This window comes from Calypte anna, chromosome 10, assembly GCF_003957555.1.
Source record: "Calypte anna isolate BGI_N300 chromosome 10, bCalAnn1_v1.p, whole genome shotgun sequence".
Lineage (NCBI taxonomy): Eukaryota > Metazoa > Chordata > Aves > Apodiformes > Trochilidae > Calypte > Calypte anna.
The window spans coordinates 19,436,317-19,455,407 of NC_044256.1; the positions used below are offsets into that span (position 1 = coordinate 19,436,317).

The 19,091-nt window shown below is 45.4% G+C and overlaps 1 protein-coding gene and 1 non-coding gene across 2 annotated transcripts; one reads left to right on the plus strand and one right to left on the minus strand.

Annotated features, from left to right (window-relative positions):
- Positions 1-799: 799 nt before the first annotated feature.
- On the minus strand, positions 800-871 carry TRNAQ-CUG. The gene has a single exon. It is a non-coding gene; the product is annotated as a tRNA-Gln (tRNA).
- Positions 872-967: 96 nt separating this feature from the next.
- On the plus strand, positions 968-17,631 carry RAB11A (RAB11A, member RAS oncogene family). Its single transcript, XM_030456792.1, has 5 exons — positions 968-1,239; positions 6,596-6,791; positions 7,737-7,930; positions 8,913-8,993; positions 15,887-17,631. The coding sequence occupies exons 1-5, from the start codon at positions 1,200-1,202 to the stop codon at positions 16,024-16,026; spliced, it is 651 nt and encodes a 216-aa protein (XP_030312652.1). The 5' UTR covers positions 968-1,199; the 3' UTR covers positions 16,027-17,631.
- The last annotated feature ends 1,460 nt before the right edge of the window (positions 17,632-19,091 follow it).

Consider the following 19,091-nt stretch of genomic DNA (forward strand, 5'->3'; position numbering starts at 1 on the left):
ATGCAATGAATCCCACATGACATTAGAGTGGGGTCTGGGGGATGCAAAGCCCCAAATATTTGGCAGGTTTTGGGCACCTCTAAGAGCCACAGTCTGCCAGGGTACACTGGAGGCTGGCAGGAGGACATGGGGTGTTTGCTTTTCCCTGCCCAGAAGCTCTAAGACAGCATGAACTACTTATTTTAAAATGCAGAGGATCATGTTATTGCTCATTATTGTTCCAGCAGATGGTAACTGATGCACAGCAGTGCTGCTGATGCCCAGGGGTTACATTCCACACACAGATACAATAACACAGGCACTGACTGCAGAACTGGCAAATGTACTGCTGCTGCTGACAGCAAGCTAGTGGGAAACGAGCAATTTTAAGAGCGTTTTTAATCATCTGGACATGAGAACTATTTTTATCCTCTTTTACTTAGGCCTCAAACCTGTGCCAAGGAAAGCTGATGACAAAGCTGGTGTTTCCCATGGCACAGGAGCAGGTGAGGGGACACCGGCCCTTGGGAGAGGAGAAGCAAGGTGGGCAGTGGGCACAAAGGTGGGGAAGGGACACAAGCTTAGGGCCTCTTTGTACCTCCTGAGCTGAAAGAGCTCGTTGGTGTCTCCACCACAGATCCATTGGCTTCCCTTGCTGCTCTTGACTTGGTTCACAGGATGATTCTGCCAGACCCAGGGGGCTTCCCGGCAATCCCCCAAGGCTGTAGGCAGCTCTGGGGTGGAACCATCAGCTCCCTGAGTAGGCAGGAAAAAAGCACTCACAAAAAAAAAAAAAAAGCGAAAAAAAGCTAAAGTCTTCAGGTTCCACCGAGATTTGAACTCGGATCGCTGGATTCAGAGTCCAGAGTGCTAACCATTACACCATGGAACCGCGCTGTCACCTATTCCGCCCGCTGTCCAATAGTACCTTCCCACCTCCGCCCCCCGTGCCCACCACCGTAACTGGGTGGGCGGCCCCGGGGTGTCTGCGTGGGCTCTGTACCGGGAGCATCACCCGCCCCGCCGGGCAGTCCCTTCGAATCCGGGCAGGGCGGGGCGGCGGCTCTGTCCCGGCAGCACTTTTGAGGCGCTGCCCCGGAAAGAGCCGCCCGTGGGCGGGCAGAGCGCGAAGGGCGGAAGCGCTGCGGCGACTGCAGGGAGGGGTCCGGCTCCCACTCCCAGTCCTCGGCTTCCCCCCCTTCCCCCCAGCACACCCCACCATGGGCACCCGTGACGATGAGTACGATTATCTCTTCAAAGGTAAGGGCCGCGCCGTCTCGCTCCCGTGGCCACCGGCGGGGTCACCTTCCCGCGGGGGTCCCGGCCTTGGCGGGGGTGTGGGGCGCGATCTCCTCACGGCGCGGACCCTCCGCCGCCTCAGCCGGCAGGGAAAGGGCCCGGTGGGTATGGAGATCCCCGGGCGGATCCCGATTGTCGCCTGGAAGAACTGCGGGGTGGGGACCGGGGGCGGGGGACTCGGCCTTACCGGTGTGAGGCGGGGGCTGCTCTCCCTCCGCCGCCCCCGGCTCCGTGCGTGATCGCCGGGGATGTGCTGAGCATCGCTGCCGGGCTCGGACAGCTGCCCGAAATGTCTTATTTTGGGCTGTTTTCCGTAGCGGTGATTTAACCCGTCTGCCCCTGGTCCGAGGCTGCTGCTGCTCCCTGAAGAGGCTGAGGTGATGCGGATGGCGGGCAGAGATGGCACCGGTGGGGATGCTCAGAGGGCTGCTGTCCCTTCCAGCTGCTAAATACTCCTGTAAAGAGAACGGGTTACATGCTCAGCCTTGGCAGATGATGCAGCTAATTTCATACACTAATAGTATTTGCTGCCTTCTATATTCTGAGCCCTTAAAAAGGGACGAACGTGACTGCTGTTTCGCACCCCGTGGTTTCTCGGCCTCAGAGACAGGCAGGAATTCCATGTTTTTCAGGACCGATGCCCCCACAGAGCACCCACATTGGGTTAAAATGTTGCAGGTTGTAGTTAATTACTCAGCTATCACTCCCCACAGCCTAAAATACCAGCTGCAGAGGTTCATAAAGCATGCCCGGATATTTGTATGGAAATGCTGATGTTTTGAAGCCGACTATCCAGTTTTATTTAATCCCACTGCAAAAGCAAGGGAAGTACAAAATAGCAGTTAATTGTGATATGGTACAGTATATTTGATTTCAGGATTTAATCTAGCTTGATGATAATGGTGAGAGACCCAGTGCTTGTCGTTGTGAAACTTAAGTAAACATCAAGGTTTGGTTTTTTTCTGTATTCTTCAGGACTTATCATAACTTTGAGGAATTAGATTTTATTGTGGTTGCCTGTTTTACCTCCATGCCATCTGGGAAGTGGCATTATTCCTAATTATAAATCAGCCACCTATACTGCTGTTAAAATCAAACTGGGAAGTACCAAGAAGGGTCTCTTTTTTTCAACTTGCAGGACTGGCAAGGGCCTTGCTGACCACTGGCTTAATCACATCCAGCAATTTTCTTGTAGGCACTTACGTGTACAAGTTATCAAAACCATCTCATTACTTTTACTTGTTCATACAGTTCTGTCAGTATGCTTATAGTTAATATTTTTGCAGAGTTTGTTGGGAGAGGTCCTGTCTTTTAGTAGAGCTGCTTCTTTAAGTAACTGGGAACTACTGAAGTTGGGATCCAGTTATATAGAGTTTCAAAGCTAGTTTAATTGATTGCCCCTCCTCAGGCTTTTTCTGTTTAGTTTATTGGGGCTTTTGGGAGTGCAGGTAGGAAAATGGTGTTGTGAGGATGAAAGGATTCAGGTTTTGCAAAGCTGAAGTGAGATGCAGGAAGTTGATGCAGTGTCACATAACTGATTAATGTGGCAGCTGTAATAACAGAAATGCAGAGTAAAACAAATTGTGGAAGCTTTTGTAACTTCCCAGAGATGGTTCTGAGCAGGCTGTCATCTCTCTGGAACGATCTCTAAACTATTGCTAGTAGCTCTATGAAATGTATGTCTCATTACCAGACACTGGTCAAAAAGGCAGGAGCCAGGGAGAAACTCCTGGAAAGGAGAAATCAGGGGTAACATTAAGCTGATTTTTGAAACTGAGACTTTTGAGAGGAAATGTAGGCAGGATGGCATCCCCGTTTGGGATATTGTAAAATTAAAAAGCTGGAGAAGAAAGGCATCCAAATAATCAAGAGAGAGACCTAGTGGATTCATATCCCTTATACTGAACTATTATATGACTTTATCAAAATTAAAACAGTGAAGGATATGGGCAAATAGGGCAAGTATTTATTGCCTGTCATAATTTCTCTGGAAAGCTGTCGTGCTGCTTTTATTGAGCAGCAGGTGAGAACAAAAGGGCATGAAGTCTCACAGAGTATTTATGCAAATTTTGGAGTGGTGCATTGCTGGAGATATTATAAATGGGTTTGAAAGACTGCACAAATTTATAGAGGCAGAAAAATGCCTGTTGGGGCATTTTGGTGTGTTTTCCAGAGTAAGTCTGAAGGTATTGCTTGTTTGAAGATGTAGGGGCTTGCTAGACAAAGATCAGCCTGTTGTGTTGCAGGTAATGTTTCTCAGACAGTGTGGCTGGGCTGTAAGGACATTTAATCAGTGTGGCTGGGCTGTAAGGACATTTAATCCAGTAGGACAATCTCCTGGGTTCATGAACTTGAAGGGACATGGGAAGTTGGTGGGAGTGAGTTCAGAGTTTGACTTGGTCTAAAATAATTGGGTGATATTCTCTAGTGTAGCTGGCTTGTACTAGCTGGAGTTCAACTGCTACATGTCTGTTTATGAGAGACCAGGCAGTTTCTGTGCTGTCAGCCAGTGACAGCAGCAGCATGTCACAGTCTGGCTGACACTGCTGGTGGGTGTAAACTGAACCCATCTATGCTGCCATACAGTTAAATCACAGTACCTGGTACAAAATGCCCCTTCCCTGACCCTGTTCTAACACTTCAGCATATGCTAAAACCTGAGGCTAGCTTGCAAAAAGACAATTTCTGGATAATTCTTCAAGCCTGGAATATTAATGTCCCTGTATATGTCACAAGGAGATCTTGCCTAGAATAAGGTGTGTGGCTTTTCTTGCTGGGGGGAAAAGAAGTTGAAAAACTTGCAGGGAGAATGTTTTGTGAAAAGGACAGTCTGTTTATAAGGAAACATTTGAGAGGCTGGCTTATGTAGCTAGCAGAATAAAGCTGAGAGATGTGAATTGCTTTCTGTGAATACCCTGGTGTAAACACCACTGGGAGAAGAAACTAATAAGCTAATGGATGATGCTGGCACATGAACACCACCATCAGCTGACAGCTAATTTCTTCTGAAAATTAGAAGGCAATTTCTAACCATTAGGAGTCAGTTTCTGGAAGAAAAGCCCAATAAAACTGTGTTTAGGGTTAGGTTTGGCTTCAATATGAAACTAGATGTCATTTCTCTCCCAGAAACTCTTTGTGTGGGACAGTTGGAATGGGACTTGGCCACCCAGGGTCATTCCTACTGTCTTTCTCTGCAAAGAATCTAATACATGGGAACACTATGTAGTACAGAATATCAAAATGAGATGGCTTGGTAAGGAAAGCAAAATTAATAATAACCTGAATGGCTGCTAGAGGTGTTTCAGTTCATAAGTGTAGTCAAAGAGTGATACTTGCACAGACTGACTAATGCAGAAAGCACGAGGAGTGTTGGGCACCTGCTAACATTGCAAGATGTTCTTGCGTCCATGACTAAGAGGAGCTGCAGTGGCCCAATTAATTAGAGGAAATAGCTGACTTGAAGGAGGAAAGTGGAACATTTGCCCCTTTTAATTGGGACATATCAATCTGGTGCTGGAAACCATTCAGAATGTAAGCAGCATGGGATTCAGACAGGGTAAGGAAAAAAACCTGGCAGAGCAATTAAAATTATCAGTGTTGTTAAATGGCTTAAAGCTGTGCTTTGAAATATGCACTGAACAATCCAAGTCTGTTTGAGGGGAATATTTAACAGGTACATGAAACAGATTGTGTAGACTGTTTTTCTTGTTTAGAGAAGGTTCTGGCTGCTGCCAGAGGTAATGCAGGGTGATAGGAGGAGTGAGGTGTGTGAAGGGAGTTGACAACTTTTGCCTCATAAGAACTTGTTGTTTGTAATGTGTCCCAGTGAATACAAATATGATGTCATCTAAAACTGTGGCCTAAACCTGCCAAAATGATATTGGAGAGCTTGTTTGCCAATGGAAGAGGAGAGCTATGGCAGTTTGCCTGGTGGTGATGATGCAATTGGGTGCCCTGTCCCCTGCACTAAGTTTATGGTGGTTTAGCATCTCCTGTGCCAGCAGAGCTGTTGGGCTGTGTGAGGGCAGCAGACACTGAGCAGAGCTGATCTGTCACCTAGGAAAGCTTGCATTCAGCAGATGTGCTTGTCACCTACCTGCACTTGTGATCTTTATCAGCAGAAGGGGTTAACAGAGCCACTCTGTGCTTTATGCAACTTCTGTAGCTTGGCCAGCTGGGTGCTGAGTCAGCTGGCAGGGGAAGCTGGAAAGATGTTTACTTTGAAGTATTCTCCACAAGGCCATGTTTGAAGCTTGCATTTGCTGCGATTTTAATTTTATGGAGGGTGTTTAAAAGGTGCTGCTCTGTCCTTGTAGTCAGAGAAAATCCCATTTATCAGAATTGGTTTGCATTTTTAAATAGAAGATGGTGTCCAGAGGACTGCTGTGTGTGCAGCAGCAGATGGGAGTATTTGCACTGCTAGATTAAGACTCAGTGGGGGTTTTTCACGTGATTTAAGTGTGTTTGGTGAACTCACTCCCCTGTTGTACCTCACAGAATCCTAACACTGTGTTGCACTGCCTTAACTGCTAAATGATGTATGTTAATGAGTATTTGGTTTCTTTTTTCAAAACAAGCATAGCCACAGCATTCTTTTGTCACCTCAGTGGGTGCTATTTTGCTGGGAGTGGCCTTGATTCACTGCCACCTTGAAAGTTTTCAGCTTTTCTTAAGGATCTTACTCATCCTTTGTTTTGTTGTTTTTTTTTTTTTCTTTTCCATTTCTTTCTGTTACCAGTTTAGTACCTTATCTTCCTTAGAGGCATAAGATCCCACTGGTGTGTCTCAGGGGTGTGAATGTCTTTCATCCAGTGGCCTGCATTCTGGTTGTGAGTTTGAACTTACATTTTACCTTTCAACTCAGCATTACAGGATATTGCAGCAAATCCTCATGATGCTTTTCTTCCTGCAGGAACTGGACTTTAAACCTTCTGTCAATCTCTTGTCAAGCACAGCTGAATCTTCCCAATTAGTTTGCTTGGAGGGTGGTTCTAATTCTGAGGCCCAGAGATACCCTGGCAGCATTTTAGAGCATTTAGTTTCAGATATTGAGCTAAAATGGCCAAGAATTGCAGCAGCTGTGAAGAACTGTGGAAAGGCAGAGTGCTGTGGCTCTGCTAACTAAATGTCAGGGTGGGGGTGATCTTGTGTGGTTTCTTTTGGTTTTGTTCTTCTGCAGAGCCATAACAAAGGTGATAGTTTTGCCACTTTTTGCCTTCGTGCTTCAGTCAGGAAAAGAAAATGGTTTTTTCTCAGGTGAGTTTCAATGTATTATTTACACCTGGAATCTGATTCTCATGTCGTTTTTGTCTTGTAGTTGTACTTATTGGAGACTCTGGAGTAGGCAAGAGTAACCTGCTGTCAAGATTCACTCGCAATGAGTTTAACTTGGAAAGCAAGAGCACCATTGGAGTAGAGTTTGCAACAAGAAGCATTCAAGTTGATGGGAAGACAATAAAGGCTCAGATATGGGACACAGCAGGGCAGGAGCGATACCGAGCTATAACATCAGCGTAAGTGAGAGCTCATCTGGCTGGAGATGCTTGTGCTGAGGAGGTCATTCTTGGGCTCTTCTGACTCCTCAGAAACTGCAAACAGGAGGTGTTTGTATTTTATCGTGTAATATCCACAACCTATGGTGGAAGGAAGCTTAAATATTATGCAGCTCAGGAGCAGTGTGTCCCTGCACAAGGTGATTTACTTCTCCGTGCTCCTGTGATACGTAACTGGAGGCATTTCAAGCCTCAAATGCAAGAGCTTTGAGAGAGACATTGTAATGCAAGTGATTGATAAAGTAATAGCAGTGTTCAAGGAGGTTTTATCAGAGGTAAACTAAGACCAGAAGCCCTCCTGTAGCAGCAAGCAAAGACTGCTCACTTTGTGTGCTTATTTAATTGGAAATAACCAGCCCAGCAAAGGCTGGATTTAAGTAAAGCTGGAGCAGTTGTGGGGTGGAGGAGTACAGCCTGTTCCTTCTTGAATGCATTATTTTGCTTATCCCTTCTCTGAAAGGAGACCAGCTGTGGCCTTTAGTGAAGGGAATAGATCAGGTTGATGTTTTTATGATCCAGTGAGTCATTCCAAAGTCAGTTACTATGGGCTGTGCCCATACTGTGCCCACAGCAAAGGGTGGGAGAGACTTTCCAGGAACAGATGAGGGGTTGAAGGTGACAGTGGCTCCTCACGGATTCCAGAGCTTCATTTTTAGCATACAAGCATGGAGCTTGGCCTGTTCCCTAGACTGTGAGCTGTCCTGGCAGCTCTGGTGGTCCTGTGGCATAATCACATTCTGGATGCTTTACTTCCCTGTTTCAAATCCCTGGTTGCCTGCTTTTGGGTGGGTTATTTGTTTTTATAGCCATCTTGGCAATAACCATTTCTTATTACTGCACAGTATCTTGTCACTCTTAACCATGATATTTATTGCTGATTCCTGTAACCCATCCCTTCACCCACAGGTACTATCGTGGAGCTGTGGGGGCACTATTGGTCTATGACATTGCCAAGCACCTTACCTACGAGAATGTGGAGAGGTGGTTGAAGGAGCTGAGAGACCACGCTGACAGCAACATTGTCATCATGCTGGTGGGGAACAAGAGTGACTTGCGCCACCTTAGAGCAGTCCCTACAGATGAGGCCAGAGCTTTTGCAGGTTGGTGAACTCAAAATAATTGCCTGCTGCTAACAGTCTGGGCATCTGCCTACTCCATCTTGGATAAATGAGTGTGCTGGCAGGAGGAAAAAGAGTAAAAAGAGTGCTGCTGCTGTTCCTCAGTGTCTCATCCTGGTGTTTGCCTCTCTTTAATTCAGAAAGGAAGCCTCGTGGAACATGCATGCTGATGTGGTTTCAAGAATCAGCCAGAGGCGCTTGAAGATCCTAAACCAGATTTTTTTCTCTTGCCTATGCATTGCTTTTCTTGCAGTAACTGTGCCTATGGCTTTAGGTTTGAGTTTCTCCTATAGTGGTAGCTTTGCACCTCTAAGTTACCTTCTTTGTTCCAGCTGATCTGCAGCCCTATGCAGATGCCCATGGCTGAGCAGACTTCCATTAAACCAGCTGACTCATAGTCAAGATCTCTGAAAATTAATTCTAGTTTCTGTAAAGCTTGCATTGGTTTAGGCCCAATTTTATTTATCCAGGAGTGTAGTTGGGTTTCTTACATTAAGGCTTTGCTGTAGCTGTGCTTTGCAGCACTTATGGCCAGTGAGGATCCCTGTCTGCAGGTGGAGGACTATCATTCTCCCCTTTCCTCTGTCCTGTTAAATAAGCTGCTGTGACATACCAGCAGGTGGGGTGTGGAGAAACTTTGAGTTTCCAAAAAATCCAGGAGGCTTCCTCACAGAATTCTTGAAAGCACAGAAAATTCTCACTTTCAGTGATGCAGGAAGATGTGCCTGAAAGTAACACAGCACTGGGCTGATCCCTGTGCTTGAGGATGAGTGTAAATTCTAATGTTGGTGTTGGGTCCTGTTGCTTTCAGATCATGTAGAGAAGGGAAAACCCACAACTCTTTATACTCAGTACCTGTGCATCTTTTCAGGAACACCACAAATATAATCTGGTACAGAAGTTTTTCCAGCTGTGAAACAGGTATGTGATGTACCCCTCTAATTTAGTATTTTTGTCCACACAGAGAAGAATGGTTTGTCATTTATTGAGACGTCTGCTTTAGACTCTACAAATGTGGAAGCAGCTTTCCAGACTATTCTGACAGGTGAGTCACCCAGTGCTTTGTGCTTCAAGGGGGAAGGGCAGCAGGCTGCTCAGATATGATGCAAATAGGCATTTCTTTACATATAATGTGTTTAAAATTTGGCTGTTTAATAATTCCTCACAGCCATAAGATTTGGAGACGAGCTGCAAAGAGTCACAGTTGAAAGGACAGCTTTGAGATGAAGAATGAGTCCTTGTTCACTTGGATCTGCTCCAGGTTTCTAGTCAGCCTAGGTTATGTTTCAGTCTCCTGTGTAAGGTAGAGGGAGTGTCTGTAGTGAGAGAATTGTCTCGGGCAGCATCAAGTGAAAACAGCCATTGGTTGTCAGAGAAGTTAATCTAGTTTGTTTCCCATCTTTATTGGTGGAATAGCAGTTGCCAAGGAAAGAGGGATGAATCCTTTCTCTGAACAATACTGATAGTTTGAGATGTGATGGCTCCTGGGCTGCAGGGGAGTCACTGTCATTGCATTTAACATTCCTGTCTGGACTTGTGGCCTCTGTGGTGTGACAGCAGTGAATGCTGCATTTTTTTTATGCTCTGTGGATAAAGTACTTCCTTTTTGTTCAAACCCTTCTTTTAGATAGCCAAGACTCATTAAGACCCTGAGACAGCCAACGTACAGCTTCATGGGGGACCTTGACTTAACTGTGGCTTATTAAGGATAGGGTAGGAATTCCCAAACCAGTTTTGAAATCACTTGGGACTTGTTTGCTGTGTACAGTCAGCTGTAGCCCAGGGCACAGTGGGACAGCAGTGGTGTGTCTGTTTTTTGAGCTTTCCTCACTCCCAGCTTTTGCAAAAAGACTCTCCAAGTCTCTAGTCTGGGTCCTCAGAACACCCGAGACTGCTCTGTTTTGGTATGTGTCTGTTCCAGGTGCTCCAGGGAGTCTCAGTTTTCTCTGAGTGCCTGCAACGTGTTTCCCAGTTACAAATTTAAACTCACTCCTTCCCAATGTAGCATGTGCCAGGCTACATCATCTGCTTGGTATGAGCAGCAGCCCCACTTCTAAACTCTTGTGTCTCTGTTCACTGGATCTCATTGCTGTGACATTGGCACCCAGTTAGTTTTGATATTTTTTTCTCTTTGCCAGATGATTTAGACTTTTTTTTTTTAAAAAAAACCAAACAAACACCAAAAAGCACTTGCTAGTAATACTGGAACAGGCAGGTGAGGAGGCAGCTAGGAAGTTACTTGCTGTAATAAAAGCATAATTCTGTAGCATTTTCCTGAGTTGTTTGAAATGTTTTACAAACACTCTAGCAGTGAAGAGAGTGAGTTGTTAGGCTGCTCAAGTATTATCTGTGTCCATCTGTTTCTTGTCTTATCCTTACTTGTAAGAGGCCTCCAGTAGGTTCTGGTTCCATTGTGTTTTTACAGTGGATTCCCACCAAAAAGTCAGTGTGTCCATGTTAGGTCAATAAACAGTGCACAGGGATGCTTGTAATCTCACTGCTTCGTGCAATGCTGGGACTACAACTTGGGTTTATTTCCTCTCCAACTCAACCACATTGTTCCCTTTTAACTCCAGTGTAGTTATTTGGTTGTAATACAATATTGCACAAATTGAAAAAAAGAAAAAAAGAGAGAAGTTGTGTTAGCTTATGGCTTTGCTCCCTACATGACTAACCACTAATGCCATCTGAGGGTGGATGGCTAAGGAGTGGCTGCATCTGATGGTATCTGGGATGCCTCCTGAGTTTCCTATTTTCTTTGCCCAACTAAAAGCAGTCCTGTCAAAAATGCTCATGAATTTGGGTTTGGATTTTTCAGGAGAAAGACATTTTTACTGCTTACTTGTAACTGCTAAAAACTGCTTCCTTTCTGCATGTGTCCTTGGTGGTTCCTCTCAGGAGCACATAAGATGAATTTTCAGGTCAGATTCTGGCCAAAAGTGCTGTGTGTAATGTAGAACAGCCTTGTTGCCTGCACTTTCAGTTTTCAGAGCAGATCAGGGCTCTCAAATGAAGGTTGGTTAGTTAATGTTCATACTTGTTGGGCACCAGCACTAATGAAACAGAGCTGGAAATATATTAAACCTTGTTTATCCCCTGCAAGGTGGCTGTCATAGCTGATAGAAACTGGTCACCCAGTTGTCCCCATCTTCTTCTGGACCATTTTGGCCTCTGACAGTGAGGGTGAAGAGGTGGAAAGTTTGCTGCATGCCCTGGGCTGCTGCTGCCTTGACATCCCCAGGATACACCACCGTTGCCATGGGGAAGCAGTTCACCTCCTGGGCACAGGCTGGGCTGTTTCTTTATCTCTCCTTGCATGTTTCCAACAGTACCTTTTATTCCAGAAGCTATCTAGCAATCTAATTCACAGAGGTTGGATTATTTTTTCTAGTTTACTTTTTCTGTAAGGTAAAGCAGCCTGGAATGGGGAGAGCAAGAGATTAAAACTTGCCCTTGGAATCTTGACAGATTGCTGAGGCTGTTGCTTTTCCACAACATTGATGTTCCTTGCGTGTTGCTCTGACATTGTTTTGGGCAAAGAGCTCTTGGGTATGTGGACAGGATTCTTGTTCAGGAGGGGCTGGTTCAGCTATGCTGGAAGAAACACTTCTGCTGATTAGTGGGCATGTGGCTCGCTCCAGACAGGAGCTCCTGTTTCAGGGAGATAAAGATGAAGTAAATAATGCATTAGCAGCAGGTTGGCTCCATCTTGGCTGTGACTGGCATGCTAAGGATGAGTGTTCTGCCAATAAGCTTCTTGATAACACTTCACAGCTGGCTTTTTTTGTTAATGATTTGCTTTGAAGGAAAGAGGGGAACAGTCATCTGAGGAATGTGGTTTTCAGAATGACCCTGCAGAATCATGGATAGTCTGTGTTTGGTGAGGCTGCCCTCAAGCATAGTGCCAGGGGGGGAATGCTCACTTTGCTTTGAAGAAGGAAGTTGGTAAAGCCAGAAGGCTCTGCCACAGGCTGGGAGTGGAGGTGGCTGTCAGAAGAAGGGGCAGGGCATGCTGCTGCACCAGCTCTGCTGGTATTTGCAGTGCTGGGAACTGCACAGCAGAGACATCCCAGGCTGCTCCCAATGCCCATCACACAGCTGCTTAGATCTCTCCTGAACAGGGTGTCACAACTAAAGTCTGTAGCAAAACTCCTTTTTTCTCCAGCCCTCCTGAAGCTGGTGTGGTTGGGACAGTCCTGGAAATTTGTTAAGAGTCCTTCCTTGGTGGTGTAGCAGGGTCTGTGAGCTTACCCACACCTGGCTTCTCAGGTTCAGCCATTCTGAATTGTTGGCTTTGGGCATGGGAAATATGAATCCATTGTCACTCACACAGCCTGAGCATGTGTGTGATCTACTGTTGTTACAGGTGGAAGAAGGGGGCAGAAAGCTTTTCTTTCTTCTCCCTGTATTATAAAAGACTTTTAGGGGAGGTATATTTTAAATTCAGTGGGCTTCCTCTCCTGCTGTGGCTTCCAGATGAGGTTTTGTGGACCTATTCTTTCTGTTGCTTAGGGTAATGGTCCCTATCCAAATTCTCCTGTTGCAGGATGTCTAGACCTCAAGGCCTGATTGTTGTGCACACAAAGCTGCTTTGTATCATTTGGCAAATAGGAGAGACTGGTATTACAATCCTAGCCACTCTGAGCATTCACAGCAGGATAAAGCATCCTTAAAGTAAACTGGAGTCTGCCTCTGTTCCCTGCCCAGCTCTGTGCTGTCTCTGTTCCTGTGCCACATTCTGCTGCAGTTTCATCTCTAAGGAATCCCATCTCCAAGGAAACAACATCACAGAACATTAAAAATCTAGGGATTTCCTCCTTTGTGAGCTCAGTGCACCTGAAAATGAATGAAATGCTAGTGCAGGCTGAGCAGTCATGGGCTGGGGAAGCTCCTCCCAGACAGCAGTGGTGGTTTTTTCCCAGCTCTTACAGTACAGGGCCTGTCTGGTGCAGTTACCAATTATGCAGTGATGCTTTCTGCTGAATGTGCTCTTAATAAGGTCTCATTCAGTTACTGAGCAGAGCACACAGTGCAGTGTCTTCATTAAAAAGCACATGTCTTCATTAGCCTGGCATTCCTCAGTGCAGCCACTCTCAGTGTAGGCTTTGCTGCTGGGCATTTTGCCCCGGTGAGAGCAGGTTTAAGCTGTTCCCACCTTCCTTTTCCACACCAGCACAGCTGTGTATGGGGAAAGAGTGTGCAGCTGATGCAGGGGAAGGCAGGGTTTAGGCATTTAGGCTCCCATTTAGGGCAGTGCTCTGTGGCTGAACAAAACTTGGCTCTGCAGAGGAGGGAGAAGCAACAGTGAGCTACAAGCTTGAGGTTGCTGCAAGTTGACTCAAGCAGTGGAGTTGCTAATGTCCTTAGGGGGCTGCTGGGGAGGCCATGGAAGGTAGGATCATGGAAATATGCTCCCAGAATCAGAAGGGACAGACCCTTCATGAGTGTAGAAATCAATGCTGTTGAGTGTTTTCAAGGCTTCAGGGCTGTTTGCTGAAGATGAGGATGCTGTACAGCAGGCACCTTGCTGCAAGTCCTTGCTTACAGGAGTGAAAGAAATGTGTGGTAGCTGATGTGTGGGCTGAAGTTGACTGGGAAGTTCTGTGGGAAATGGAATTGCTGCTGCTGAAGATGCTACCAGGGTTTCCAGTAATGAAGGTGGCAGGAACCTTCTTTTGTTGAATAGGAATGGGCAGAGTTCTGGGCTTGGAGGTAAGGTGGCTGTCTACCCTGAGCTGGGGCAGGCTTGTGGAGTGGAAAACTTGTCCTGAAGAAGGCAGAGCAGCTCTCTGCCAGCTGTGCTCCCCCCACCTCCATACACAGGCACTCTGTTGAGCATTGCTGAGTGCCCTGCAACAGGGTGAGGCTGATCTTTATCTGCAGATTCCCACATGGGGTTGCAGGTGGCTTTAAAGATCTGATTTCATGGGATTCAGTGAACTGGTGAAGTTGCTTGTGTGTAAGACTGTTGGAAAGAGGAGTGAACTCAGGAAAGGCTGAAATCAGAAAATCCTTTTACGTGTGCAGTTTTTGTTTGGTTGCCTCAGTGACTTGATTGGGAACTGAAAGCATATGGAAAATCCAGTTTTCTCAGAACTTCATCCCTGTCTGAGTCTGAGCTGTCAGTTCGGAGGCCTAACAGGCAGATTCTTTATAGAGTGCTCCTTGCAAAGCTTAATGTCACTTGTGCAGTCCAAAGATCCAGCACAGACAGCATCTACGTCAGAGATGTTTATTTTGCCAGCAGTCCCAGGGATGTGCAGCCCTGCTCTTACTCTTCCCGGGGGAGCACTTGGCATCTGGTTGTGCTGGCAGCTGAATCAGACCAAGCTTGTTGCATCTAGGACAAGGTTTTCAAGCCTTTTTTGCCAGGGACCCTTTTGAGTTCCTCTGTGCCATCTCTTCCCATTGTGGTATAAGCAGGCACATAGCTGTGTCATCAGCCCTTGGCAGCAAAGAGGACCTCTCCACACAAGGTTGTTTGATTTCCAGCTCTGAAATGATGTCAGGATGTGAACTAAGCAGCAGCTCATTAAAATTCTTAACAAAGACTACTCGCTAATGACAAATTTCTGGTGGAAAAAGATGTGTCTTGGTTTGGGGTCAGGTAAGGTGTGTGTCTGGACAGTCATTAACCAGCTGACAAGAGACTTCAGACCTCCAAAAGAACTTGGACCTTTGCTTTGGTGTGCCAGGATTGTTTGCTGGCCAGGTTCTTCCTTGCTTTGCTCTGCAGGAGAACTGAAGTGCAGACACTGTCATCTTCTGCAGCCTTGGCTTATCTGAAACCTCCCAGCAGGGCAGTGAGCTGGAGCATGCAAATTGGGTGTGGGCACCAGCTCCTTTCTCTGGGGGACTCTGCTGCTTGGTGGTGCTGGTGTGTTTGCTGCCAGCTCACTTCTCTGTTGCACAAAGTAGAGGACCTGATGTTGTTTCAGGGTTGGCTTTTTGCTGAATCTCAAACACTTTCGAACTGTTGCTGAACTGAGATGCAGGAAGGGTTTTTTTTTTGGTTGGTTTGATTTTGGTTTTTTTACACAAAAAAAAGCTTTAATGGCTTAAAACTTGAATTTACAACTGAGTTCTCAATGTTCTATTTTTGGTCTCCTTTATTTCCTTTCTGGGGGTGAAGCACTGCCCATACCATACCCTTCCTCTGTGCAGCTCAAGTAAGTGGGTTTGTAGCTACTCTGGGTTTATGTGCAGCATGCACCACTGGCTGCTAACAAACCCCAGGGACCTGGGCAAGGCTTCAGTGCAGGTATGCAGTGGGCTGGGAGAGGCACAGGAGTTTAACCCCTGTTTCTGATTTCCACTGGAATTCCTTCATCTGTAGCCCAGCTTTCTTCTCTGTAGTTTGGAAGCTGCACTAGCAGCAAGTTTTTTAAAGGGTTTGTGTGCTGCTTAAAGGGTCAGGTCTCCCCTCTATTAAACCCTTTCTGAAGATTTAAAACCACTTGGGTAACAGACAAGCTGTTGTATGTGATAGGCGTGCTGAGAGAGAAGAAATTGCCCTTGCATTCCTATCGAGGAGAAATTTGGAGTGGTTCTTTTCAGTTCTGCCATTGCCTGTGGATACATCAAGGAAATGTGTCCTTGACACAAAACCATTGTCCTCAGAGCCTTAGGAACCATAAGAAGGAATTTGTGGGACTCATAGTTTCTGATACCTAGCAGAAAAAACAGTGAATTCTGTCCATTTACTAGTTCTTACCTCAAGGGTAGTAAAATAGTTGTTAAAAAATCAATTTATCCTGCAAAACCATAAATATTTTATTTACTGAATATAGAGAGCATCACAGCTGAACTTCTTTTGAACTCTTCTGTGTATTACCTATGTAGTTCCAAAATCTTTGATGCCTGCTTTCCCCCAGACTTAACTTTCTGATGGTGTTTTGCTGGTGTACAGGTACTGACTTGCTGTTTCTCATCTTCCAGAGATCTATCGTATTGTTTCCCAGAAGCAAATGTCTGACAGACGTGAGAATGATATGTCTCCAAGCAACAATGTGGTTCCCATTCATGTCCCTCCAACCACTGAAAACAAACCAAAGATGCAGTGCTGTCAGAATATATAGAATTGTTCATTCTTTCCTAAAAGGCTGTGTATATTCCCCAGGTCCAAGATTTAAATATATTTGTAATTCTCGTGGTTACTTTCTTGTGTTTAGTTACTGCTTATTCCTTCTGAATTTTCTCCATGTCTTAAAAACACTTTTGATTTCAGTGTTTATAAATCTATTGCTTCTGTGTGGCTGCAGTGTTTTCCCCAACACCAACTTGTTGCTTTTGGTTTGGTAAATTGTAAGGAACTGATCTGATCCCTTTCCAACATGATGCCCGCTAGTCAGAGCACAGACACCTTTAGTAAGCACTTGAAGATGTTATTCTGCTCCTTGTAAAACAATTACTGTCAAGTTAACTAGGAAAATATCTCTGGGCTGGACAATCTTTCCTTGTCTTAAGGTGTTGCACACTGCATCTTATGCTTGATGAAGTGCCCCTTGCTCTGAAGTGCAATTTAAAGTAAGTGAATGTTTCTGCCTATGTCTTCAGATTGCCAACTTAAGGATTTTTTTTTCCTATAGAATATAATGGGGGAGAAAAGAGAATTTCTTGTAAACGAGCAGCACGGTTCTTGCTACCTGTGATTGAGCTGTTGTGGTTTGACACCTGCTATAGCAGAAGGCAGAACTGCAAGGAGGCTGGCTGGGGAGATGCTGGTGGCACTCTGTGGGAGGTGGCTCTTGGGAAGGAAGCCAAAGCAGGAGCTGTGTAACTGCTGAAGGGTCACTCCAACACTGGAACTTGCAGAGTATTCTTGTGCCCTGAGACTTGGCCTCCACAGTGCTGGTGGTATCAGGATTTGATGATGCCTTTTTTTTTCTTTTCCTCTCTCATAGCACACAGACTTGAAGGGGTTTATCACATGACACATCACATGTATTAACACATGCACATGCTTGAGTTGATGAATTGATAACCTCCACAACCTGGCCTTAGGTTGCAGTTCCATTTCTTCTGGTATTTTAAATTATCCCACTGGTTTGATGTATGCTTTTTTAACAAGAACATCTGGAGCAGTTTTCATACTGGATGCCTTTCTTCCTTGCTCTGTTGCTCAGCACAAATGTTCACTCTGCTTGTTCAGGGACTCATGAACTGTGCCTTCTGTCGCTGCACTCACCGCTCCTCACTCCGGACACGCAGTGCCCAGATTAGGGGGCTCCAGGCACTGCATTGCCACAGTATTTAAAAAGAACTGCTTGTTGTAGAAATGCCTGCAGTTATTTATACCATTACAGGGAAGTAGTCGATTGTAGGAGATGTTTCTCAAACTCTGATACTACCCATTTGGCAGAGCCAGCTCTGGGCAGGCAGTACCCAGCTGCTTTTCGTACCCAACCTTTCTGTCTTGCGGTGCTCATGATGTGTAAGGCACACAGAAGGCATTGCTGTAGTCGGTCACTTGTTTTGTTTTGCTTTTTTTGTTTGTTTGTTTGTTTTTTAAAAAAAGCCAACACATTTCTCCTCCTAGTCTTAGTTCTGAAGATGCTACTTTGATCTGTTTGTAAATTACTTTGTATTTTATGCATGTACTGTACCTTGATTCATTATTTTTTTAGATTGATTTAAAATATATTCATCCATGATTCTAATAAAGAATTACAGGGGACAACTCAGCATGGTGTCGAGTGCAGTTTTTGGGGGAACTGGGATTTGACAGGAAGGTTTTTACGTACTGGAAGCTCCTCAGCTTCCTGGAACAAGCTGTGAGGAGAGGCTGAAGTGGAAGTAACCCCAGAAAAGGAACTGAAAGGGTCATGTAAGACAGTTGCTTTTGCCACTCAGGCCAGGCCTGCAGCTCTTTGGGGTTTCTGGCAGTTCATGGCCAACACAATCTAGCAGCTTTGGGAAGCTTTTGCACTCAGAAGAGTCTGTGGGTTCACTCTAGTCAAACCCCTGAATTACATTTACAAACCTGGGGTAGTTTTTCCACATTTCACCCGTAAGAAAATTCTGTGGGACAGCAAATTACTGCCTGCTACAAAAAATGATTTAAGTTTTTCATCAGCTGTCACATCAGCTGTGGATTTCACATGCTTTTATGCACAATGTTTCCTTTTGCAGCAAATGCAACCACAAACCTGGAGCTGAGGCTGGCCCTGTCCCACTCAGGGTTTGCACGTGTGCGTGCGTGTCCTTTCCTTCCAACAACAGGGGCTGTGTTCAAGTCCTGGGCAGCTGTGAAATGGCTGCACCAAGCACTCTGATTTTTATTTTTCCCCACCAGATGTTTAATACTGATAACCCAGGGCCTAAAAATGTGAAATATAAAATTTTCATGCAGGAGTTTGTAAAGCCTTTGTGAGCTATGTCTAAAGCAGAAAACAGGGTGTACAGAGCTGTAAGTTCTTACCCAGCAAAACCTTTGCCTCCTGTTCCATGGGCTTGTGCTGCTTTTTCCTGACTAAGCACTGCAGTGCTCTGGATCCTGGCTGGCCCTGGGCAGGGTGACACTCCTGGGACAAGAAGGTGCTTCCCAAAGAGCTTTGGGAAAGACAATACAAGATGTTATTCCCTCTGTACACTGACCCAACAGGGCACTGTTCCTGTTCAGCTGCTGATTAATCATTCCGTTCCGTAGCTGGCATTCCTTCTGGATGGAAATGTCTCTCCTCTGCTATGAGTAGACAACTGATTATAACAGATGCTGCTTCTAGGCCCTGGAATGAGCTTTCTGACTTTCTGGGAACCCTGTATAATGTGGCAAAATTTGCTTTACTTGCCAAAAGCTTTTGCCATTGCTCACATATTTGAAAGTCCCAATCTTGCTGAAGCTGCTCAGTGAGAACCAGTGGCTCTTGACTATGATGGGAGTTGAGGTTCTGACTTAAGTAGGAAAGGACATGGAATTGATCTGATTTAAAGACATTTTTATTAAGCTAGAATTACTTATTCTATCAGTTCAAAGCTGATGAATTTCCAGCCTTAAATAGCTTATTGAGTGTGGCTTGTCAGATAAGAAGATTACATGCTGGGCTTTAGTTAACAAGATTTTTAGAACTTTGAAGCACAAATACTGAGAAAGCTTCAACCTGTAGCAGTCCTTGGCATTGCCTGGGAGTCAGTAAATCTGCAG

Bases quoted from the DNA above. Each gene is read 5' to 3' on its own strand.
- RAB11A (XM_030456792.1), top strand. From the start codon at position 1,200: ATGGGCACCCGTGACGATGAGTACGATTATCTCTTCAAAG. The intron at 1,240-6,595 runs GTAAGGGCCGCG...TTTGTCTTGTAG, and splicing joins GTACGATTATCTCTTCAAAG to TTGTACTTATTGGAGACTCT. The intron at 8,994-15,886 runs GTGAGTCACCCA...CTCATCTTCCAG, and splicing joins TTTCCAGACTATTCTGACAG to AGATCTATCGTATTGTTTCC.